Source organism: Rhamphochromis longiceps, linkage group LG23, assembly GCF_057381845.1.
Source record: "Rhamphochromis longiceps isolate RC_006_pf linkage group LG23, R_longiceps_female_GT1.1, whole genome shotgun sequence".
Classification (NCBI taxonomy): Eukaryota; Metazoa; Chordata; class Actinopteri; order Cichliformes; family Cichlidae; genus Rhamphochromis; species Rhamphochromis longiceps.
Window position 1 is genome coordinate 40,345,852 of NC_140578.1, and position 25,648 is coordinate 40,371,499.

At 42.6% G+C, this 25,648-nt stretch overlaps 2 protein-coding genes across 3 annotated transcripts; both read right to left on the bottom strand.

Annotated features, from left to right (window-relative positions):
* Window positions 1–556: 556 nt before the first annotated feature.
* mrpl39 (mitochondrial ribosomal protein L39) lies at window positions 557–8,490 on the bottom strand. The gene is made up of 10 exons (XM_085397284.1): window positions 8,312–8,490; window positions 7,431–7,637; window positions 7,186–7,325; window positions 6,897–6,996; window positions 6,592–6,659; window positions 4,958–5,070; window positions 4,773–4,838; window positions 4,163–4,316; window positions 3,711–3,758; window positions 557–701 (listed from the first exon to the last, which is right to left on the bottom strand). Exons 1-10 carry the CDS (start codon window positions 8,346–8,348, stop codon window positions 627–629), a joined length of 1,008 nt encoding a protein of 335 aa, XP_085253410.1. The 5' UTR covers window positions 8,349–8,490; the 3' UTR covers window positions 557–626.
* A 683-nt stretch (window positions 8,491–9,173) lies between these two features.
* On the bottom strand, window positions 9,174–24,342 carry LOC146642563 (ras-related protein Rap-2a-like). Of its 2 annotated transcripts, XM_085397286.1 has the most exons (3): window positions 23,556–24,342; window positions 15,467–15,526; window positions 9,174–10,464 (listed from the first exon to the last, which is right to left on the bottom strand). In XM_085397286.1, exons 1-3 carry the CDS (start codon window positions 23,867–23,869, stop codon window positions 10,227–10,229), a joined length of 612 nt encoding a protein of 203 aa, XP_085253412.1. In that variant the 5' UTR covers window positions 23,870–24,342; the 3' UTR covers window positions 9,174–10,226. The 2 variants fall into 2 exon arrangements, with proteins under 2 accessions (XP_085253412.1, XP_085253413.1); XM_085397287.1 differs by lacking the exon at window positions 15,467–15,526 and having other exon boundaries at window positions 9,175–10,464; window positions 23,556–24,337.
* Window positions 24,343–25,648: the final 1,306 nt, after the last annotated feature.

The following is a 25,648-nucleotide window of genomic DNA, read 5'->3' on the forward strand; positions in this document are numbered from 1 at the left end:
TTTGCAATTTTATTGATAATTTATTTACAGCTATGTGTATCGAACTTAACGGACAGAATGTTTCATTGCAGATTCTTTTAATTTTAAAGCATAAAGGAATGTTTTTACTTTAAAGTATCGAACACTGTAGATTTCAGGCTAAAATTGCAACTTCTCAAAAAATGTGTTGTTGTCGAATGTGTCAATTTGCCAGGAATCAAGAAGGAGAAAAAAAAAAAAAGGGAAACGATGCTGCCTCATGACTCAAATCCTCAGGCTTGCTCACACATGCCAAATGCACTCAGAGGATTGAGAGCCACCTGTTTGCCAAGTGATAGACGCAACAGATGCACTGTTGCCTGACCTCTGGCCAATTTACACATGTACGCATGCACGCACACAGCTTTTGTTTTTAAGGAAAACTGCTGATACAAGAACAAACGCACCCACCCACAATCACGACTGTTAATCACACCGAATACAAAGGCTACTGCGTTTTGCGCAACAATACTGCCGTTCGTTTCAATTTGCAGCAATATTAAATAAGAAAATAAATAAATGCAAGAGATTTCTCACATGTTTTTATACATTTATTGAACAAATGATCTAATCAGTTAAATTGTTTACGTGGAAGGTTACAGAGGTGGTTAGTGGCTGGCTGGAAGTTGAGGTGAGTTGGGAGGAGATGGTGGAGCTGCTACTTCAGGACCCGGCACATCCACCTGTGTAGAAAACAAAAACGTGAAAACAGAGAGAAGAGAAACTAACATTCCCAGACCGTTACATCCCCTCTCCATCCTACTTTCATCAGAAATAAGCTAAAATATCTTTTTGCATATATTTTTAAAAAGAAAGCTTCCGTAGTGGTGGTAGTGGGTTGTGGGGGCATGATGCCCACCGTGGGGGGAAATTTGGAAGAATCTTTTTGCAGTGTGGGCGGTGGTGTTTTGGCCAGCTGGAGGCAGACAGGGGACATGCCTCCCTACTGCCTGCAGCCGGCTCACAAAACGCATCCGCCCACGTCTCGCTGTTTTTATAAACCTGTTCCTGGAGAGTCCGTAGGCTGGCACATACTGGGGGTGAACCAAATAACACTAATCTTTCAACTTAATGATGTAACAAATTACGCCTGTCAAAAAGGCCAGACAATTTGACATCAGTGCAAGATTCAGAGGCTTCATGAGCCTTCTGAGGCAGAAGACAAAGAGCTAGAAGCAGGGATGCAACACATAAATAACCAAAAAGTGTGCATTTTAAAAGAAAAACCTTCGTGTAATCCCAGCGAATGAACCTTAACAAGTCCATTTAGATAACTGAAGTTTCTCTCTCTGTTGTCTAGATGTACGGCGGGTTTTAGTATTGAACATGTCATCTATTTTCTAAGTAAATATATTTCTAAAGCTGCTATTAACATGAAATTCTCACTGGCTGTTGGCAGCAACTTATCCAATCCACACACACAAAGAAATCAAACCATAGAGGTCCAAAAGCACCACGCCAACAGTGAAGTTTGAAGGTGGGGACATCATGGTGCAGGGCTGTTTTTCAGCATATGGCACTTCCTTCATATAATTAGAGCAAGAATGAACGGACAAATTAAAATCTGCTTCCATCTACCAGGATGACGAAGATGAAACGAGGGTGGACATTTCAGGGAGAACATGCTCCCAAACACAGCCAAGGAAACTCTCAGAGAAAGAAAATAAAGCCAATCATCGGACCCGAATCCAGCTGATGATCTACAGAAAGAACTTAAGCTAAAGAAGGAACCCATGTAAGCCTGTTTGTGTGGAAGAACGGGCCAAAAGCTGTCATCACCATCTATCTTTGATTTCTTTGCATGTGTGGATTGGGCGGGTTGTTGCTGACATCTGGTGAGGATTTCATCTCAACAGCACCCTAGAAATATATTTACTTAGAAAATTGGTGACAAGTTCAATATTTCTTTTACCAGCTGCATGTCTATCAGAGAGAGAGAGCTGTTGCAATTCCAAGCCCCCCACTTCATACCAGCATTATGATTTGCAAAACGGTGCAGAAGAATCACCTAAAGCCAAAGGACGCTGCGGGTCATTTTTAAAGACATACTGCCATGTTGAGCAAACACAACATCTGTAACCCTCAAACGCTGCAATTTAAACTGCGATCGATCGTCACGGTAAATGTTGTAATTTAGAAAATTGTTTTGGTAGTCTGACATCATCTGATGAAATGCTGCTTTGACTTAAAACAGCTGAACAGTGAACACGAGTCACGAACATGGTGACTTTCACCGTAAAGACCGATCTACACTTCACAATATGATGTCAGGCACCAGAATGGTGACGATGCTAACAGAGTTACTGCTATCTATTCCTTTAACCTGCCAGATTCATAATAATTGATCATTAATAATCACACTTAAAGGCACAGGCTGAAATAAAAACACACGAACCTGGATTTGAAGCATTGCAGTGAATCCAGCCATTGTTTAACTGTTTAATAGTGAAGGTTTTTTCTCAGCAGTTTTTCCCTCCACATTAAGGAAAGACAGCTTTATTTCAAAGAGCTGAGCATGACAAGAACAGCCAGCCTCGGGCTGCTTAAAAGGAATGAAAAACACTCATGTGGTCTTAAAATGACGTCTGTTTGCCTCTGCAGGCTGCAGAAGAGAAGGAGAAGAGGTGCATTTGGCATGTCTGCCTGCATATGCTTTCTTATGGTGCAACATAGCTGTCCTTCAGAGATCTTCTAGGCCTCTTTCACTTTATAGCTCTTCCACTGATTAGCGGTAGCGACGTTCTGATAACACGGGACAAACGGGACAGAGCGGCTGCCCTTCGTACACCTCGTGTGCACGACAAACACGGCATGCATTAGAAGGTTGGCTGATAATATATAACAGTGACCTCCAAGACTATAAAACTGATGTGCAGCCTCTCCTGGAGGAGGTCAGCATGCTAATCCTGCGCTCTTAAAAACTCCATAAATATATGATCCAAATATTTCACAATTTTAATATCAATCCAACTCAGGTCTTCAGACTTTTGTTCTTAAAAGTGCCATTTTCAATTCCCCGAGTATCCCATCTCTGTGTATAAAATGTAGGCCATGGAGCACAGTATATCATCAGTTGCCAAATTAAGTGCGTCTATTAATGAGTACATCTTTTTTTTTTTTTTTTTTATTACGCAATCAGTGATGCACCGAAGATGCCAGAAAGGCTGCAGCGAAATCTATTTCGCCTAGATGGCTCCATCCAAAATTAACTCATAACCTAGTTTGAATTTGCAGAATTGATGCGTCTATCTTTCAGCGCTCGAGTCAAGCTCGGTTATGCAGACGGAGCGGATTCACCTTTCGCATCAATCCAGGCGTCTAGAAGTAGAGCCTTGAACATGCAGAGATTTAAAAATATTTTTCCCTCGGATCTTCACTCGGCGTTTGTGTTTTTGATGTCGACTTCAGAAAGCAGCCTTTGTCCTTCATGAGGAGGATGAGACCTGCCTTTTCCTTGAGATTACAGCCCGCAATACTTCCTGTCTCGGTTTTTGCCAACATAATAATGCACGGTAATAAAAACAGAGTGCTAAATCCTAACCTCTGGCTACTGGACAAATACTCAACACCGTCCAGACATTAAGAGTTCTCTCTGGGCTGGTTTCAGTTCTTCAGAGCTAAAAAACAGAGACATTTGCTGTTCTTTTCTCAAACATATTTTTATTAGATTGAAGCACATTTGCTGTTCTTACCAGTTTCTCTGCCCGTTGCCTCAGTTTCCTCCAGACTGTGTGGTGAGCCTGCAGAGAGAGGAAAACGTGACTTGGAGGCACATGTAGACACAATAAAGTGCTTTTTATACATCATACAATTCTTGGCAATTGTGCATGAAAAACTGTTGTAACAGATGGACAATCAAGTGCCATTTGATTAGCTTTTGTTCCACTGCTGCAACGCTTTTAAGGATATTAAAACAGAAAAACATGGACAATAAAGCCTTTATTTAATGTGGGCTGGACTGCTTTACATCACTTTTACAGTCCTAACAATCAAAGCACTAAAACATGTATGAAGTTTACAATCATATGTCTCTCAACCTGCCAGTGTCCTTAGTATGTGCGAAGATACTGGAAGAAATTATGCAATTAAAAAAATGGATAACTGGTTCCTATATATACAGCTTATACTAAACACACTTTCTCACCTGAAGCTGCAGAGGCAGGGAGAGGCCCTGTGCTCGACGATGGAGGCCCCAGGATCCCTGTCCCAGGCTGTGGAGGGCCGTCACCTCATACTGGGAGCACAGGCCTGTTCTGGCCACCAGGGGGCCCCCACTCAGGAGTACATGGTCGCCACATCTACCAAAACGGGTACATGGTTGAGTTCAGGTAAGTGCAGGAATAATGAAAGATTCTACTCTGCCCGTCATGCAGTGCAATAAGGAAAGTTTCAGTCTACTGGTGTTTGCTCAGTGTCCAAATACTGTTACACATATTTGCTAAATGCAGAAGCACAGCCTGCAAAGTCAAAGGAGACGCAAATTCATAAACTCTAACTAAAGTTAGGATACCTGTCTCGAGTTTAATACCAACTTCAGTGCCAAATAGTTCTCTTAGTTTAAGTGACTGCTCTTAAAGGTGGTCCCGCTCTTGATATGTTACTGCATATGAGATATGCCGATATCTGGATGTTGTGTTTTCTTTCTTGAACTGTGCGTCAGTTGTATCTGTTCGTTTATTTGAGCATGCATTGGTTGCGTTGTGTGCTGCTCTCTTGGCCAGGTCTCTCTTTTTGTACTTTAAATGCAGTGTCACCTGTAGAGCATCACTGTGCCTTTGGGATTTTGAGATGCTTTCTGTTCCACTTCTTCCTGCTTACACCTGCCAGAGTAGGAGAAAATACAACAAATAAAGCATTTAAACCTAAATGAGTCGTGAAAGGAGGTACGTGGAAGTGTCAGCTGTCTACACAGCTGAGCAGTACTCAGATGCCAGTCTACCTGCTGTGTGAGAAAGCCTCCAGTGCCACAGAGGGCGCCACTTCCAGAGGCTCCCAGGCCAGGTCTTGGTGGATGAGCTGCTGGGCTCCTCTGGTCAAAGAGCGTAATGACTCCTGAAAAGAAACAGACAGTAAAACATCAGCTGATTTTTGAATGGAAAATCTCATTAAAGAGAAACTTAACATTAGCCGGATGTCACTACTTCTTACAGTAAAAACTACAACCTGCCTGAACAGTTGTAGGTTTTTCTAGAGTCACAGGGCTTTTTCCAGTCGGGCTACCAAAATCTAACTCAGCCCTGCCCGTCGGGCTACCAAAATCTAACTCAGCCCTGCCCGTCGGGCTACCAAAATCTAACTCAGCCCTGCCCGTCGGGCTACCAAAATCTAACTCAGCCCTGCCCGTCGGGCTACCAAAATCTAACTCAGCCCTGCCCGTCGGGCTATCATAGAAAGGAAAAATATATGTCAATGCTTTTGCATTCTTTCGCAAATGTAGCTGGGTAAGTATGTAATTAGCATTGAAGAGCCACTGTCAATGTCTCAATGTCACATGTTTGAATTTGCGCTTGTTTTTTGCTTTCACTTTCACTGTGCGTATAGAGAGCGGCAGTATTGGTGAGTCACAGATTAATTGCGCACCAATTCCTCTGACATCGTCTTATCACTCATTAGCTCACTATTCAAACATGACAAGTGAAATCTCTCGCAAACTTGAACATGTGATACAGGCTGACTGCACAGAGAATCACTGACCGTGATGTGTGTGTGTGTGTGTGTATAAAAACATGGATTTATGCAGGTATTTTAGTTCTGCAGAGCCAAATAAGACAGGTCAGGATGAAGAAGGGGCAGCCAAAGAAAAGCTTACCACAAAACAAATCAGACTATGAGGCAAAAAGAAAGCGCAGCTTTTTTTGGTTTCATGGACAAAAGAATTTCTGTGGCTGGAATATGACGAGCTAAATAACATAATGTTCTGCCGGGTGTGTCGTGAGTTTCCCTCGATATCTGCGTCGACAAGCGCCTTTGTTACTGGGACCAGTAATTTTAAGAAAGACCCATCAGAACCCATGAGAAATGCAAGAAATGCATTATTGCCCAGTCTGCAATATCTTTCCCGGAACAAACACCAATTGCAAAAACATACTAAAAATAAACAAAGCACAACAAGAAGTCCTGAAAAAGCTGTTTAGAACAGCAAACTATGTTGCACAGAGTGAACTACCATTAGCAAAATTTAGCCGTCTTTGCAAACTTCAAAAAGCAAATGTTGTAGATCTTGGTTCCACTTACCTCTTACCCGGGACTTCAGTGGAAATTTGAGATTCAGGATCTGAAGTTGTTTCCTTTACAATATTATGCATTAAACTATAATATTGTAAAGGAAACAAAACATCAATCAGAAAATTGTTCTCTTTTTTTTTTCCGGGCTACTTAAATTTATTTTGGGCTACCAAAAACTGAAGAGAGCCTGCCAGGGATTTTGAAATTTTGCGAGCCCTGAGTTGTATTCAAGAGGCCATGAGTAGCTGCCACTGCAGTAAAACAGATGAATATTCACCATCTAGGTAAACAGAAATGATGTCGGCAGCGAGTGCAGTGGCGTAATAGAGCGTTGGACCATACACGCACCTCAGAGGGAGTCCATGAGTCGAGCTGGGGGTCGAGCACCACGTCACAGCAGAAGGCCCCAGAGAGGACTGCAGGGAAATACAAAGTCAGCACAGCAGAAGCAGAAATGTCAAAGCAACATTTTCACTTAAAAAAATGCTTAAATATCAAATATCAATTTTGTCACATACGTCATTAACTAAACACTACCTTGTTTTTTTAATTATTTAACATCAGTCAACAAAGACCAGGTCAAACATCAAAACACTCGAGGTCAAACTTCTGAAGACACATACTCGGGGTCAGGGTAAACAGTGGTTTTCTACCTGGCACTTCCCGTGTGCTGAGCAGCTCCACAGTATAATCATCCTTGAAGGCGGTCTCCAGCACCTGACCCAGCAGGGCAGCGCAGGAACGCCAGTACGCCTGAGCACAAGACAAGAGGACAGGACTAACACTCAAGTATTCACTTATTCTACAAACTGGCTTCCACGTCTTTACTGGACTTGCAGCTCTGATGTTCTGTTGTCAACAATATTTTCTTTTCTCAAATAAAAGGTGTGATCCTTCAGCAGCAAGCTGAATTTATGAGAGAACGTTTGTCTGTTAAAGTACCTCGTTGACCAGTGTGGGGTCGTTGTCTTTAAACGTGAGCAGAGTGAGTGAGCAGGAGTGGGTGAGGGGCTGGTGGAGAGGCCATGGTTCTCCGTCCACAAGAGCCAGAGCTGAGTTTGTCACATGATGCTCCGTCAGATCTGAGAGTGACAGAGCGTTTGTTTGGAGTGTAACAACACGTTATTAACACGTGCAACTGAAGCTTACGGTGGAGAATTTATAATCGGTTTGTTCTTTTCACTCACGTCTGGCGCAGCTCAGCGGGGTGGACATTCCTTTGTTCATGACGAGCAGCGCACCGTCCAGCCCGGGGCCCTGCATGGACACCTCGATCTTCTCGATGCGGGGGTACAGAGCTCTCTGCCTGGCCTGCTCTCTGGAGAAGACGGCGTTACGCTGACTGCGTACCTCAGCCAGAGATGGACGCTGAGCTGCCACAGCGGATGCAAAGCCTGTGGATGGGCAGGATGGATGGAAAGAAGAACTTAAAGGAAACCAGAGTGTAAACGATCCTGTAATGTGAGGAAGTTGAACACACGACGTACAGGTAGCAGGTCTGCCGTTAATGGTTAATTGAAGTGAATTATCTATGTTATCTATATGTTGTAATTTATATTTTATTTCAGAGGCTCTTTCGATGTCGAAGATTGCCGACTCCTGCTTTAGACCTTTATACAAATATTTATTGTACAATTATTTAAGGAAACAAAAGCTAAGAAGTAGACTTTTTTCATCATCATCATTATTATTCGTCTGCTGTACCCAACCGTGACTCCAAAACAGAGTTTTAGAAATTTGTACCGTTATACACCCGCGCACATACAAGGCGCTTTATTAGGTACACCTGCTGTCACTGAGCTGGACCTCCTTTCACCGGAAAAACTACTATGTACTTAACCTGTTCCAACACATCCCAAAGCTGCTCTAACATTTCTTGCGGTGACCCTCCTGTTTCCAGTACTTTCTCTTTACAATATAAAACCGTAAAAAATATCATATTTTATTGTATTACTTATTTCTATGACAATTAAATCCAGCTTTAAAGGAGCATTACTGCAGCTTACAGCTGTCACAAGCCTGACCAGCTACATATGCTAGTGCTACACGGATAACAACTGGTACTCACGTCGCTGGAAAACTCGACATACGGTCCTGCTCGCCATTTTCACGACTGTTCCTACAGCCACGCAAATTTTTTTTTTTTTTTTTTTTTTAACCGCAAACAGATAAATGTCTTTTACAAACGTCTATGGTTGAAGGACGCCATGCCTGACTCGTGTGCAGCGCATATTTAGGTCCGTAGAGGAACTGATGTTTTCGGAAGCTAAAGTTCCACGTGTAAAACGACACGCGGTTTTAGCTTACGACAGCAGGTGTCGCTGCTGGCAGTAGTTTCAAAGAAGCTAGTGTAATTTTGTATTAAGCCAGTCAAGAAAATATATCGTTTACTGTGATATTTTTACAGGCACTGTTCCTAACATATGGTGTCTAAGATGTATTTCAGCATCACTTCAGCTTCCATACCTTTCTAAGTGCTGAAAGACTTTTCCTCTTATTCTGATTGGAGGGAATCCAAAGTTATGATCCTGAATCTGGAGTCTCACATGCCCCCTTAGTTTCATCCTCTTAATGGACTCTAATGGCACTCCAAATTTGACAAATGCCCGCTGGATTTTTCAGGACCAGAATCTGCAGTAAGCGTTGGCACTAATGGCAACCGGCAGGGGCAGTAGCACAAGGACGACCAGCCAGGGGAACGCAGACGCAGGACCAAAACATCATAAATCATCTCGACGCAGGCCAAGGCAGTGCCAGATTACTGCTAAAGAGCAAAGCTGAAAGGCGGCTATGTTTTCTCAATGAGTGCAAATCTTATGACCTCTGGAGGTTAACATGAAAGGAGAGCGGTAACTTCAAAGACTGGGGAGGGGAAAAAAAAAAACAAAGGCATTTTTTGATGACACACAAAAAACCACGATCCAACAAAAAACACACACGACACAGTTGTGCATAAAGATTTATTATTTTGTTGAAAATAAGTGTTTCTGACATTGAACCACTAACATATCCGATGTGACTAAAGATAGATGAGCTACACACTGACACTGATGTTCACTTCGTACATTGTAACAAGGCATTTGTATCATCTGTAAGGTGTCTGCAGAGTGTTGGTACATTTTATCGACTGACTGACTGATTGATTACCGTCTCTTTGGGTGCGATTGATTGTACTCACTTGAGAGTGTGACAGTACAACTTCGTGCTCACGTCATCCACAGTTATTATCTGTGACATGAATGGGACATGAATCCCCCCCTAAAGGTGCGGCCTTTTTTGTTTGTTTGTTTGTTTGTTTGTTTCAAACACATTCGTTCATCCTGTCATTCATTTATTGTTAAGGTGGGCCCTGCTTCCAAATGCACCTTCCAGTAACGACTCCTTCACAGTGGTGTTAACTTATCTCTCCGGGTACTCGGTGAATGGCCGTTGCACTGGCAAAAAAACCAAAAAAGTGCAAAATAGAACAACAAGCAGAAGAAAAACAGGACAGATAGAACTGCTGAGCACGCCGAGCCGTCCTCCCATGGACCTATGGCTGCTTTCCCAAAAGCATTTAGCACTGTGGTCCTCTTTGTTGATGGCTTTTAAGATGGTTTTTGGCACCGCGCTGCCTTTGGGAAAACCCCGGGAATTCACTCTGGAATAATCAGCAAAAACCGTGATAGTAGCAGGAAGGTCGTGTGTTTTTGTTTTTTGTTTTATTTTAAGAGGGAAAAAAAATCCCCTCTGTGTTGGAGAAGTAGTGAATGTCAAAACTGAATTCCCCTTAACCTGCTTTCTCTGCAACTTCCTACATTTCCCAGAATCCTCTAGGAAGCAGCTAAGAATAGTGACACCAAAAGTGGGGGTTTGCTTCCTTTAACCCTGCCCCCTCTCCAATCTTCAAGTTTGTCTAACATGAATACATTTGGACTCTAATTTCTACTCCTCTCCAATCCATCCACCAATCACTCCTGCTCCACCTCCCCTCCGACATTCAGCTACTGTATGCTACAGGCGGGGCAGCAGGCCTCTCTCCGGTCCGGCAGAGGGCAGAAGTCCATCTGCCTGACGATCTCCGCGAAAAGCTCATCCACCATGGTCTTGCTCTTGGCCGACGTCTCCATGAAGGGGCAGCCCCAATCCTCAGCCAGCGCCTGGCCCTCGCTGGGGGACACCTCCCTCTCATCCTCCAGGTCCACCTTGTTGCCCACCAGAACCACCGGTACCTGCTGGTACCTGCAAATTAAGAGAGAAAGTGACATCAGTGGAATTGCGCTGCCTTCGCCACCCCGCTGGGTGTCTTTTGGTACCGACTACAGGAACTTCTTAATTCCTACGGGACGAAGAAAGAGAGGGAAAGAGCCATAAATGTGGCTGCTTTTGTGTGTGTGAGTGTGTGTGCATTGTTGGCCTACATACTGTATTTGCTCAATGCTGAAACAATAAGGGGTTTGAAACAATGCACAATAGAGAGGAGAGGAATAAACCCAGCTACACTCAGCTTGAGCTTCCCAGGAGACTCCTGCCGCTCAGTGGGCATCCGGTACCAACAGGAGGTTCTATCAGAAAACCGCCATCATGAAAAAACCCAACTGATGGTCCATTTATTGCTGAATACATTACATATGTGTTTGCATGGTGCGCAAGCTGCATATTTTAATGGATTCCAATTCTTGTTTAAAAATCGTTAGCTCTGCACTTTGCACTTGCACCATTTCCATCGTGCACTGAGCACGTCTTAAGGATCAAAAGCTTTCTCCCCCAACGCGTGGGGCTGACAAGCCCAGTCCTCTTCCCCTCTGAGCCATCGATACGAGGAAACCAGGCTGGGGAGAGTAATGGAATAAGTTATTGAATAATTGAATAAAGCTAATGTGCTGCTCTCACATGGGAGAGACATGAACACTGGGGCACTGGAAACAACTATTTTCTACTTCATATTCATCTTTGGCTATATTTGATGCTTGTTACTGCTGTAAAAACTCCAAGGCTTAGCATGAATTTATAAAGAGCCGTGTACATTACTTCTGGCTTTGAGAAGAGGCTGACATCTGTAATTTGGTAAGTAACTCCTTAAAAGTGCACTTTGCTCAAATCACACACACACACTTCTTCAAAACAGCACTGCCTTCATTCAGTGGGGACAGACAGACAGTGGGTCTATGATCAATATTTCATATTTTGTGAAATGGCCTGTGAAGAGGCCGAAGGAGAGCTCAAAGGAGAATGAACTGGACTAATATTCATCAGCATGAAGCAGAACTGCCAACAAACGCTCATTTTGCTGTGTAACTGTTGCTGGATCTCTAAAAAGCAACTACACTCACTGGCCATTTTACCTATTAGCTGCTTTTTAATGCAAATGTCTACACAGACAATTGCATGGCAGAAACTTGACGCATTTAGGCACGCAGACTTCGTCAAGACTACCCGAGCATCAGGATGGCAAAAAAAGGTGATTTAAATGAGACTGGTGGTGACAGACCATCTGGTCTGAGTATTCCAGAAACTGCTGATCTGCTGGGATTTTACTACAGGATGGTCTGAAAAAAGAGAAAATATCAGCAGTTTTCTGGGTGAAAATGTTTTGTTGATGTCAGAGGTCGGAAGAAAATGGCCAGATTGCTTTGAATTGATAGGACAGTGACAGCAACAGTGACTCAAATAACCAGTCACTGCAACCAAGCTATGCAGAAGAGCATGGGTTACAGCAGCAGAAGGCCACACTGGGTGGTCTTCTGGTGGTCTTGGCACACTTTGGGCCCTTTAGTACCTCGTTTATTCTGTACCACAGAGAATCTTTGGGAAAAAGGGAGTCCAACTCAGTAATAGCAGGGTCTACAGAGCATTTACTAATTGGCTCGTAATAATTATTGGTTGCAGTTCCTCAAATGGCCACTTGACGATTCCTAGGTGCACTGCCGCTTCACTGAACCAGACCTCTGTGCTGTTTTTCTGAATGCAATCATCCCGTTATTGCACAACATGTCTCTACTCCATTTTCCACAGTGTATGGACGCAGCTTGCTAGAGTTGATGTCAATGTCAATGTGACCATCTTTTAAATACAGTGACTTATCGCAGTTTTCCAAAGGTGGCAAACTGTTAGCACACTAGTTGCTACTTCACAAACAGACACTTATATTATACTTACATGAAGCGGGACCCCACTTTATTCAAGCAAAAGATATTGCATTTCAGTTAGATGCCCTTCATGTTTCCCGCGATTAAATAACTACACAATATCAATTAAAGTGGGTGTATATTCTCACAACAGGTAATAGCATAGACTACCTAATAGCCTTGGCCATCAGTCATTCCTAAGTGCTTTCCCAGCCTGCCTTATTGATCTGCTGGCACTATTGAGAAATAGGCTCTTATCTACAAATTGGTGGCCCGCTGCCACGCTGCTCAGCTGGGAGAAGAGCTGAGGCGTGGAAAAGAGCTGGCAAACGTTTCAGCGAGCTTACAGGGGCCAGAGAGCTGCAGGAAATGAATGCAGGCAGCAGGGCAGAGGACACTTATGGACCTGCTCGAGTGTCATTCAGCAAAGGGTTCTGAGCTCGACCTGTATCTGCACCTCGTTTTGGATCTCAGAAGCTTCTCCAAAGAGCATTTCTTTTGTCTTAATTGCCTATGAAGACGCTTCAAACTGTCAGACAGACGAAACTCATTCCACACAGCCGAAGACTTCCTTCCCTGCAGCCTGACATTTTCCCTAACAACAGCCACACTGTACAACACAAACGCACGCACGCACACACATGCAAAACAACAGCTGACCTCAGCAGGACAACCATCTCGCATGGCCCGTGTGTTTGGAAAGCTGGAATCTAAAGGGTGTGAAGTGTGAACAAGGAGAGTACCGTGGAGACAAACACAATCTGACAGCCTTGCAGGAGAAACTCTATATATATCTACAAAGACACAGGGAGAGCCAGATTCTCCGGGGTGGGGCGGGGAGTTTGCACGGCGACTGTTTATTGCAGCATCGAACTACAAGCCCCTCCTCATCAGATGAGGGGGGAGCAGCTCAGCGCACCGTGGAGAAAAGTTGTCCCACAGGGATCTATAGGCCGCTATCACTCCTTATTGACTAATATCTCAGGAGGTGTTGGAGTGAGAAGCTTAATGTCTTTATCTCAAGCATGACTCTTCACTATAGCTATGTGCTAACTGTGCTCGCTTTATTGAAGTGTTCATTTGCTTTTTTAGTTGATTGATATGACATAAAACAATGAATATCTCTGTTTCCACGTGATGCAGTGTAACTCGGTCATGGGTCCTTCTACCTTTGGGGAAGACCTGACTTAATTTAATCTACAAGTTCTACTAAATCCTTTAGATTAGGATTTGGATGATTAATAACAGGTAGAACAACTCTCTTTGACGACTGCTAGGGTATAAACCTAATTTCTCTTTTCTGAATGTTGTCATTCTGGCTGCTTACAGAACAAAATGATTGGGTGCGTGTCAGACGTTAGTGAGGGTGATCGGTAGGGATGGGTACCGGTTCTGACATAAACGGTAGTAACCAGACCGAAAAGCAGCGCACATTTCGGTGCTTTATTTCGGTGCTTTTTTTTCCTGAGCTGTGATACACTTTAGATTCTAGCCAATCATTTTACGTTTCGAGGATAGTAGGCGGGTCCTGGTACGTACGTTCTTTTAGAGCAGAGCTACAGATTAAAAATGCCCAAGGCGAAGCGGTCAAAAGTCTGGCTGCACTTCACAGCAAAATATGCAAACTCAGCAGCCTGCAACAAGTGCTTTAAGCTGATACTGTGATACTGTCAAAGGAGGTAACACCTCAAATCCGATGAAACACCTGGCGATGCATAGCGTTTTTTTTAAAAGCCGAGAAATGCGCAGTATTTGATAGCTTGCTGCGAGACCTCACACCGAGCACATCTACTGAGGGTGTGGTGCCTGTTATCGGACCCGGAGTTAGCAACATCCCCCAAAAACCCGAAGAGTAGAGTCCTGGCCCCTAGCCCTGTCAGTGTAGCAGAAATGATGAGGATGATGATGCAGCAGCAGCAGCCGTTCTTCTCTGCGTGAGTAGCTTAATGTTGTTTGTGTGTAATTTACGTTGAATAGGCTAACCACGTTATTACATTAATGCATGTAAGGTGAACTAGCAAACACCATCATAGTTACATGCGGCTGTCTTCTTGTTTGATGGCAGGTACTCCCTTCACCCTGGACAAAAAGGCTAAAATGACCAAAGAAAAAGCGGAAAACAGTTAAACATGAGAGGTTTAGGACAAAGTTTGTGTTTTTTCCATTGTTTAAGCACTGCTTCCAGCCAAGAGTGATACCATATATGCCACATAGCTGCTAACATTGTTATTTTTTTTTACAAAAAAACAGCTGAACATGAGAGGTTTTTGGACCAATTTTGTGTTCTCCATTCTTTACGCACCGGTTTGAGCACCGTTTAAGCACCGGCACCGTTTCAAAAGTACCGGTTTGGCACCGGTATCGGATAAAACCTAAACAATACCCATCCCCAGTGATCGGCTTACTGAGGTTATATACTGATATATAGTGAGGTCACAAAAAACGACATTACGGGTACGGCTGAGGTCGTCAAATGTCATTTTTACGGGAGGAAAAAGGTTAAATACTGTTTTTAAAATACATATTTTGTGCTTTTATTTTGAAATTTTATTTTGAAATCTTTTGAAAGCAGCTATAAAAACCCGTCCTTTAGCCTTTTTCAGTTCACTGTAATGACCCAAAACCCCCATATAAGTATAAAAGACCAGTTTCCCAGTTAAAGGCAACTGTTCTTTTTTATTTCAAAAGAGGAAATTCTTTTTTTTTTTTTTTTATTCTGTACATATTTTTAGTTATTTTAATTGAAATGTATCTTATTATGTTTACTTGGATGCATAACTTTGCACTAGTTTAAGGTTTAATATGTCGAGAGCATCAGTGAGGATTGTTTTGTATAATGCCTTGTGTTTACACACAGCAGCACTTTGAGCTAAAAAGTGAAAGTCCGTCTATATCTCTGATGATCTGCGTACTATCAGTTTTTATGACCCTCTTTGAGGAATGGCACCCTTCATGCTCTAAGCACTGTCGTCTTGGAGCATGAAGTGTTTGAATCCAGTCCGGGACTTTTTGCATGTTCTGCGAGGGTCCTCTCCATGTACTGTGGCTTCCTCCAACAGTCCAAAGACATGCACAGTGTGGTTAACTGGCCTCCATGTGATAGCCCAGAGACAGACCTGTCCAGGTAGTACCCCGATGGCATTGATAGGGTCCAGCCCCCCACCACCACCACGACCCTGTATTGGATAAGCAGAAGAACACGGATGCATGGATCTGTGACAGTTATTCCAGTTATCATGATACAGAATGTCCTCATGACTATTGGAGCCTTAACGGTATGTTTACCAGTGTTATGTTCTTCCTGAAGTGTTATTTTCCCGGCTGTATAAATATAAATCAGGAGAAACTAACAAACGCTTCTGACTCGTTCCTTTTACAGCACTTGGACACTACCTAGTATGGGGATTATCTGCACAGTTGGAACGTGTTGGGATTGGTTGGCTGAACTATACAGTTGTATAAATGTGCAGATTTTAGATTTATAAACAGAGCGTGAGAAACAATGCTAGAAATATAAAGTGGCTTAAGATAGCTTAAAAAACTATACCGATTTATTTTTTTTTAAAGTCTGTATTGATGTCTAAAATATTGCAGCATCCCTATGATGCACGTATAAGCCTGAAATAAAAGTTAGACACAAACGACTTAATGCCATTCACCTCTGCAGGCTGTTATTTCAGCTGCTGGCAAAGAGGCAAACACAAAACGCACCCACCCACCCACACAGAGAATCAGCGTTTATTCCTCACATAAAAAAGATGGCCTCCACATTTTCCATTTAGCCTCGGGGTACAACAGACTTGTTAAGGCTACCTGCTGTGCTAAATAGCTTCAGTGACCTCACTTACCTTTTGTTTTCGTTTGTTTTGTTTTTTTACAGGGCCCACAGCAAAAAACACTCATACAAATTACAAAAGAACAGTCAGACATCGCCTACACGAAGCCCTCCAACCCTGCAGCCATCTCTTTGCTCTCTGGATCTGCTGTTAATTACCAGTTGTAGCAGCAGCAGCGCTGTGTGACAGCCAGCCACGTATCTACATGTAGAACTGGATAGAGAAATCACACAGCCTATAGTGCCCACACTATGTGAACTCCCAAAGGGTGTGTTACTGCTGGAGAACAAAGCTTTGGTATCTAATGATTCTGTAATGCCTCGGTATCATGGAGGAAAAACCGCAAACATTCCTGTGATACACAGGCAAAGAGAGGGGTCTGCACAGCAGATGGAGAAGGTGTTATTTTAAAGATGAAACCCCAAGCTTCATTTCCGCCTTTAATGGTGCAACAAAGCTCCCCTGACAATCTTCTTCTCTGTTCAGATAGAAAGACATTAAAAAAGGATGTGAGTTCACGTGGCCAGTGCTGCTTTGTGCTATTATACCTGCTGTTCTGGGCACCTAAATGACAACAAGACTCCCAAAGAGAGAGATAAGCTACTGCAGGAAAGGCTGTTAATAAACCTATTATTAAAAATATTCCAGTTTCTTCCTTCATTGTGAGTGTTGAGCCTGAAAGCAGTATCTCAGTCAAGCAGCTAAAAAGAAGCCAAATGGAAAAGACTGATCTGCACTTCCTCTTTTGGTCACATGAGGCTGATCCAAAAATAAGTCCCCAAAGACCTCGATGTTCCTCCACAAACATGGAGCAGTGGGCTGAAATGTTTCTGAGTGGACCTGTGATTAGTAAGAAGTTCATTTAATTGGCAGTTTTATATATAATGCAATAAAGACTCTTTGCAGGTTCTCGGTCATCCAGGTCATGGTAGTTTTAAGACTTCAGCTCAGTTTTGGTTTCTTACCCCTCCCAAGTGCACACCTGAGGCTGTCTTTATGCTATTTACCTTAGCAATATGCTGGGTGTCCGTGTCTATTTACTCTAGAGGAGGCTGTGAAACTTTGTGCAATTATTCAGAAAGGAGTTGATGAATTGGTAAAGCTCACTTCTGTCCCATGACAGCTATATCGAGGTTGAGTTGTTGAGGGACTTTTCTGCCAGTAAGCATTATTGCTGCAGTAAAGCTCTTTTAGCTGCTGTTAGCCCCTGTTAGCTGCTGTTTTGTCACTGTTACCTGTGACCTACCTACTTAGTGAAACTTCTTTGAATTGGATCGAACACTGTTGGATAATAAATAAATAACAAATAAACTTTCATACAATGTATATGGTGTGTACGACTATAATGCTTATCAGAGAGAATGTCTGATTTTTAAGAGACTTGAGCCTAACATTACCTGGCATGATGTTAGCTTAGAACCAGCTGCTGTTGCTTAGCCAGCTCGTGGTCAGCTGTCGCATGGCTAAAGTAATTGCAACAATATATAAATAATTAAATAAGCATATTTAAGCATGTTTTCATGTGTTAAAGCTCTGACTTCAGTTCAGGATATGAGGCAGAATGGCAATGTCCATTTAACATGACAGGGCAACATGGCACCTTCCACAAACTTGCTTGCACTTGCTTGAATGTATTTTTGTAATTGTGAATGTAATCCCAGCTTTCTCTGCATAGTAAGGAATCAATTATAGCACGCTATAGGAGTTAGCATGACCTGTCACCTGATATGTGTATTACAAAAGGCACAAAAAGCAAACAAAACAGGCCTCCTCTTATTCACAGCCCTGTTCAATAGCACTCCTAGTGGTCTAATAACACTACAGGGTGCCTTTAACATTAGCTGTGCTCATGCTATTTGTACAAGTCAATTTAATACATCTTGAATGGCTGCATTAAACCCATCAATGCTACAAAGCTCTGACTGTTTTTCCCACTTGGGAAGCTGGCATCAATATGTGCAACATTAGAATGATTTAAAACACTTCAATAACTGCAACATAAGAATGCAAACTGATATAATCCATCCATCCATCCATCCAATTCTATTATCCAGTTGAGTGCCAATGCAAGTTGGACTATGCTGCAGTTAGTATCTATAAACAGAGACTTGCAGGAGCTGTAGGTGAGGAACTAGAAGTTTTTGGTAGCAGGTTTCTGGTTTATATTTACAGCCTGAATAATATTGACCAATCACAAGCTTAATGAACAAAGATTGGCACACACGACAGGGAGCTTCGGCCTGGATACCAGCTGGCTCCACGGGAAGCCCCGTATCACTGGGTGCTATCCCAAGAGATCGCGTCATCACATGATGTTTTCCTTCAGTGACACTGAAATGCATATGCCTTGCAGACTTTGTTTTTTTCACTCTGTAAACATTCCCTTAGGAAGTAGAATGACATCACTGTTTACCGGGTTCATAGCTGTGGCTCAAGTGATATTCATCTAAATATAGGAAGGTCCAGATACACATCAAGGCAAAGAATCTTTTGTAACCCTGAGGGATTAAAAGATAAACCGGAATGAATGCGAGATGATTCACAAGCAAGGAATTGTAATTTGCTGCACAAATGGTGTTCACTTTAGACTTTCCTGATGATGTTTGCTTTTTTTTATTGTACTACACTCACCTCTGGGCAAACTCGGCTTCACTTTAAAGGCTGGGAATAACCAGCCTTTAAAGTGGCTGGTCATTCCCATTCCATGGTTCTACCTTGACTGGATCAAGGTAGAACCATGTGTTTTCAGATCCCCTGAATGAGATAAATGGTGGCACATGATGGAAACACTTAAGCAAGCATAGTGCAGCAAATATGTTAAGTCTATAAGACCAAGCACTTTACTGGTGGCTATCCTCAGAGAGCTGGCTACTTAAACATTTCTCTCCTCACTTATGGGCGATGCTAAAAGCCTAAGGAAAAAAAGTGGCTTTGTACCTACACCAAAGTGCCCCCTGGGAAACGTAGTTTTGGTCTCTCCACCCTATTCCCACTCAGTGGTGCGTGCTGCTCACCTCCTGCTATTAGACACAGCATCAGTGCAGCGTGAAAACGCAGCTCCAACACTTTGAACGTGCTTCCTCCTCCTGTGCCGATTAAACTATAAACCTTAACATGCAAGCGAGGAGATCATTAGATTGCGAGGAGGGCTACGCCCAGATGTTGTTATCACAGATAGCGACTTAAACAGGGGTTTATGTGGTTAGACTAAGACCGTGCTGGAGCGTTCAGGGGGGTAAAGCTTATCTGCCGTGGTGTTTGTTAACCTAAATACGCACAGAAAATTGTTCACATATGTGAAGAAAAGCTGCTATACATCAAGTGTCTTTGTATTTAATGTATTTCCTGCTTCTCTTCACCTCTTCTTTAAGTCAACACTGTAATGTTGATGTATATGTGGCGCCAAAGTCGTGTCAGATGGTGACCACATGTCAACTTCAAATGTGCTCATCTGAACACATTTAAACAGATTTTATCATTTATAGTGTGGTTCAAAAACTAAATTAGCTGTTTACCCCTAACTATTAGCATTTCTGTTCCCCCTTTTTTAGCTAACCTTACACTTAGCAATTCATCATGTTTAGTGACCACTTTCTGCATTGTGTTTAGCAAACAAACTATTTAGACTGTATACTTTTAGCAAAGCTTTAAAAGTGTAATTCACACTTTAAGATATAATTTGAACTTCTAGCTCATGATTTCAGCTAGCTATTTTGATGTGTTAAGCTAACAGTTTCGACTGTTAAGCCATCCCTCTTATTTGAATACTTTTGACATTTTACCATAGGTTGTTTCCAGCAGCCAGACGTTCTTATAATATTTTAAAAGAAGCAATATTTCTCCAGTCTTTCTATATTTTCTTTGAGCTATGGTAGCTTTTTCACTAGTTTTCAGTCCATTCGTGTACCTGACTGCTTTTGTTAAGCCACTTCACATTGACCTATGAATCATTCATGCATTAAAAAGGCACATAATTTTTCTTCATTTCTTTAGTGGAATCTACAAAAAATGCTAAAGATAACACAGGTGGAAAGACAGAAAATAACATTTTTATACCAATAAGGTGATTCCCAAAGAGCTATTAACTGAAAATGGTTGGCATATTTCAGTATGGTGTTCAGTGGGCCCTTAAAAATTGTGAAGAAACTGGACAAGTGGAGAACAAAAGAAGTAGCAGCCTAAAAAAAAATCTCCACTGACGCCTGATCAGAAATGGTTTCGGTGGGAGGATGTATGTTTAGAAGCCATTCTTACGGAGGGGAAACGTGGAGAAAATGCTGATTTATCCTTTTCCGCTTATTCTTGTCAGGGTCGTGGGGGGCTGGAGCCTATCCCAGCTGTCTTAGGGCGAGAGGCAGGGTACACCCTGGATGGGTCACCAGTCTGTCCCAGGTCGAACACATAGAGACAGACAACCATTCGCACTCACATTCACACCTATGGACAATTTAGAGTTACCAATTAACCTAATCCAAATTACACAAGAACTGGAATGAAAATCAGTGGCAGTTTGAAAACTCGAAAAGTTTGCATTCAAATCAGTGTCAACATATACAGTGAATATCAAGAGAGAGATACAAAATTGAGCGTGTACAGCTATTTGTAAAACACAGGGGGCTTTGTCATGGTTTGCTCTGCACTCAGCCAGTGGTGTTAGAGATATTGTCTGGACACAGAAAAGAATAGAGCAAAATGCAGCCAACTTCCAAAGAAAGAGCTTTGAATGTCCTTCAAGAAGCCTGGAGAACTATTCCTGAAGAACTGTAAAGACTCGGTTTTTGCCTAATATACTATACTTCCATGTATATTAGCACGTTTCAATAAATCGCTGCACCTATTTCCCATTTTCTACCAAAATATAGAGAAATGAGGGTTGGCTTAAGACTTTTGCGTAGTACTATATTCTAAATGTTAGTATTTCAACCTCTAGCTAGCCACACTTTTAGCTAATCACGTTTCACTTAACAGAATTTACAAGTTTTTTTGATTATACTTTTAGCTAACTATTTCAGAATATTAGGCTAACAGTTTTAGCTGCTTAAGCAGAATTTTGGCAAGAAATTCTGCAACAGAGGTCATAATATTAGCTCACAATTTTAGCTATTAGCCACTTTTTAGTTTAGTGAGATATTTTTTAATGGTTACCCTGTGTTGTCCATTAATTTTAGTAAACTGTTAACTATGACATTACATTCGGGTTTTCTTTAGGTTGGGTAGTTGATCTGTCATACAACGAGTGGACTATGAGACTATGGATTCACGCCTCCTTAACCAAACAGCATATCTCACTTCTTGTCCATGCTTGGCACATGGAAAGCCTTGCATAAGCATTCTGGTTTATATGACTGCCTAATGGAGGCCCGATGTCTTCTTGGCTTTCAACCCAACACAATCCCATTAAGTTCTGGTGAGTGGGCACATACTATATCTCTGTGTGAGGCTCATTGTTACTGCTGCTGGCTCAGCAACAAGTTTGGGAGGAGGGAGGCTGTTTTTCTAAAGACAGCTAATGGAGAGCAGGAGCCGATTGTGACGGACACCTTAACGAGATCAAGTAAACAACCGAGTAGATCTTGCTAGTACTTCTACTTTTGTCACAGACTGTGACTGACCACCGTTTCTAGCCTCACTGACCATTCAAGTTCACACAGCATTCACACCTAAGACCAATTTTAAGCAGCTATTTACAATCATGCATGTCATTAAGAGTGTGAGAGGAAGCCAGGTACAGCGAGGCACAGGGAGAACATGCAAACACTTAATTTTTGTGTAATAATGTCTCTGCACAAAACTCAACAACAATATTATGTTTTCAAGTCTACTTAAGGGTGTTTTACTTATCTGCGGCTTTGCACATACAGTAACAAGGCCCACTTCAAAGCCAGAGCAGTGTGAAATACAAGCATGAAATATTTATAGGTATACACTTGAGGACGGCGATGGCTGCTGCAGTGTGGGCAGCCGCTTTGGGTGCTGGGGCACTTTTTTATCCATCATTACTATTAAATTAATATAAAGGAGTCCCCCCGCCCCACCCCCACGCATTCGCCATCACTGTGCATCGTCAGCTGTGACGCTCTCGAGCTTCCACTCGGCCTGTGACGTCCACACCACAAGAGAAGCACCGAGTTCACTCCTGGGAGGCAGATGGAAAGCGCCGCAGCAATACTCTACTGGTGAAATTATAAAAGTCACAACACTCATGTTCAACAAGCAGAGAAGGGGGCGATATTAAGTGTAATGAAAGGATTTTTTTCTTTTCTCTTTATGATGATAATGAAGTGCATACACCCCCCCCCCCCTTCCCCCCAATGATGATGCTCATGTAAGACCACTGCATGAGTCAGAGCTCCTATCTCACTTTGGTTTCCGTCTGCATGTCTTCTTCGCTGATTTAAAGTGGGGCACTGTTAGTGGGGATTTTTGTTGCCCTAACATAACCACACCTAACACTCCCCCATCTTCACTGAACATCCATGAAAAGTAGCATCAATCGCTCGTCTGTCAGCTGCTGGCATCAAAACAACAACAGCTATAAAACGTTTTTCTATTGAAGAAGTCATAATGATGCGCTTTTGTTGGGAATAAAACAAAGAAAAATACGTTTCACTCCAGTTGCACCCTGGAGTCACAGGCTCACACATTTACACAAGACTCTGAGCCAAAAAAAAAAAGAAATTCCAATGTGTCACTACCGAAAAGGATAGACCACAGCCTTTCTCCCACTCTCTCTCACTCCCAGGCTGTGAGATGAGCTCAGGGGATGTGTTGAGTAATGGACTGAGCTGATCAAAGCCGTGCAGAGTTAGTCATGTGTGAGAGACGCAGAGAATATCAAACCCTGGGAGAGTTCAGCGGGTTGATGTGTGACAGGTGAGCCGCAGCTGGGCTCTTATGAAGAACATATGAGCGGGATGCAGCTTCTCACGAAGGACTGGAGGAGAGCGTGGGGGTGAGAGAGGAAGAGGAAGAGGAGAGAAGACATGGAGAGGATGGCAGTTTTGTGATGTTTCTCAGCCTCAGTTTAAAATGAAAAAAAACAACAACAAAACAAAACACTGATTTGTACGTGTGTGTGTGTGGGGGGGGTGTTCATTACATTTATAGAGGCCCTGGAGGGGCTCCATGGGGTACTCCAAGCATGTTTACTGTTAAATGTGACTGTTTTATTTATTTGAATCAAGGTGTAAATATTTATTATCATATCCTTAACATTCCTTCACCGACACAGACAACTTCCGGGGTCCTTATTGCCCCAATATGGCTATTTAAGGCCCCTAAGACGGGTTTTTTTGCTGCCTTTTGTCTGTGGCATCAGAGCATTTATTTAGAATTACAATGAATTACAGCAAACTGGAAAGCCTCTCACCTTTTCACCCTGATGATCTGATCTCTCATGGGTTTGATGTCCTGAAAACTTTGCTGGTTGACCAGGCTGTAGACCAGGATGAAGCCCTGGCCGTTTCTGATGTAAAGGTCTCTCATTGAGGCGAACTGCTCGGTGCCGGCCGTGTCGAGGATCTCCAGCACCGACGGAGAGGAATCCACCTCGATCTCCTTCCTGTAGAAATCTTCAATGGTCGGGTCGTACTTTTCTATAAATGTCCCGGTGACAAACTGGACCGTCAGCGCGGACTTCCCCACCCCGCCGCTGCCGAGCACCACCACCTTATACTCCCGCATAGCGCTCCCGCGGAGTTAAATCCGGCATGCAGAGAATAAAGTGATCAGCAGCGGATCAAAGAAACGCATGCCCGTGCACAGCAGCCCAGACTCACGCTACAGGCATGACACAGCCTCCGGTAAACGAGATGCTCTTGCAGTTATAGGCGGCCGAATGATGCTGGAGCATTTAGCCCTGAGATGCACAGCCACACTGCCTTCTACTGAAATATTCCCACGCTATCTTGAAGGGACACCATTCCGGAGGCATCCATAATGCAATAAGGCGTCGGTGCAGTTAAAATAAGATCGGCTATTATTAGAAACAACTAGACGGCGCATCTTTTTATGTGCCGACAAAATAAAAGGCTAACACTACATTTCCCCTGCACAGTGGGGTACAGTGGAGTTAAAGGCGAAGAGCACTCTTTGGCTTATAGAAGACAACAGTGCTGGGAATCCACGCCTCTGGTGTGCTTCATCCACTGGATGCTACTATTTCCTGGAAGATATGGAGGGAGATTAGTGCCACATGGCAACAGGGAGCAGAGCACAGATGTGATGGAAAAGAAATAAGAGAGGCTGCTGTGACATAATTGTTTTTGACCTCGTTTTAAACGGAAATATAAGCTAATCTGTAAGGAATGCTGTCAGCAGCCAATGAGAGGCACAAGACAAAGCCAGAGGCTTGGACTTGGTTTGCAGCACATAATTTCTCAAGACAGTGTCAACATATGATGCTTGACTCTGAGCTCTTCTGAGGGATGTTAACTGAAGCCTCAGGTGAACTAAATAATTTGTTAAAAAGGTGAACATGTCAAATTTCCACTCTGCAATTTCAGTTTATTTTTATTTCTATGGCACCAAATCACAACAACATTCGCCTCATGATGCTTTATATCATAAGGTAAAGGGAATAACAGAGAGAAAACCCAACAATCAGATGACCCCCTGTCAGCAGACACTTGGCAACAGTGGGAAAGAAAAACTCCCTCTTAATAGGAATAAACCTCCAGCAGAACCACTGTATAAACACATAGTAAGTCTTTTAAAGGGTTTCCATTTAAACGGCATCTTAGAAGACCAGATCAACCAGAAGGGGACAGTGCTAAGCACAAATGTGAAGGTTCTGCATAATGCACTGTGATTGAGCACTTAAACAATTTTCCTACACATTTAATCCTTTAAAGGTTTCTGAACCATGCCAGAAAAATCAATTTTCTAAAGAAATGTAGATTCTGCTGAACCTTTTAACAAAAAAGTAATTAAAAATATTAATTTGCATTTATATAAGTTTTAATTTGTCTCATACTTGGTACATCTGGCATTTTTTATTTACATTTATTGCTTAAAATGTATCGTTATTAATTTAGGTTTTTATTGGAAAACTAAGAAATCTCAAAAACTCATGTATCAGATATAATACACTCAGAATTAATGGTTTAACCACTCATGGTTAAGTGTGCCCAGGGAAATATGAGTGGTGCAGGGCATGGAGGCTCTTTTTTTGTCTTGTATTGCAGGAAAGCACTTTGGCCTGCCAGTCTCTGGAGCCATAGTAGCCCATGTCTGTATATTAGCTTGTGTTTTGGATTTGCTAAAAGAAAAAAACAACCTGCTGCTGGACTGTCAACCAAGCATCAGATATCAATGGGTGTAATAACTGTGTAAAGACGTGGTGCAAGACAGGAACAAATAATCTGGACAGAGGCTGAAATTCAAACAAATTTTGGGGGCATTTTTATGATGATTCTTTTTACTTTCTTTACAGTTAATCTTTGTCACCATGTTTCTGCAATA

What these genes read in the sequence shown, in the direction of transcription:
- mrpl39 (XM_085397284.1), bottom strand. Translation starts at nt 8,348, where the DNA reads ATGGCGAGCAGGACCGTATGTCGAGTTTTCCAGCGAC. An exon ending in CCCGCTGAGCTGCGCCAGAC is followed by an intron (nt 7,326 to 7,430) that starts GTGAGTGAAAAG and finishes TGTCACTCTCAG; the next exon opens with ATCTGACGGAGCATCATGTG. An exon ending in GAGGCTTTCTCACACAGCAG is followed by an intron (nt 4,839 to 4,957) that starts GTAGACTGGCAT and finishes CTACTCTGGCAG; the next exon opens with GTGTAAGCAGGAAGAAGTGG.
- LOC146642563 (XM_085397286.1), bottom strand. Translation starts at nt 23,869, where the DNA reads ATGCGGGAGTATAAGGTGGTGGTGCTCGGCAGCGGCGGGGTGGGGAAG. An exon ending in CAGATCATCAGGGTGAAAAG is followed by an intron (nt 15,527 to 23,555) that starts GTGAGAGGCTTT and finishes TATCCAATACAG; the next exon opens with GGTCGTGGTGGTGGTGGGGG. An exon ending in TCGGGGTACTACCTGGACAG is followed by an intron (nt 10,465 to 15,466) that starts GTCTGTCTCTGG and finishes CTTAATTTGCAG; the next exon opens with GTACCAGCAGGTACCGGTGG.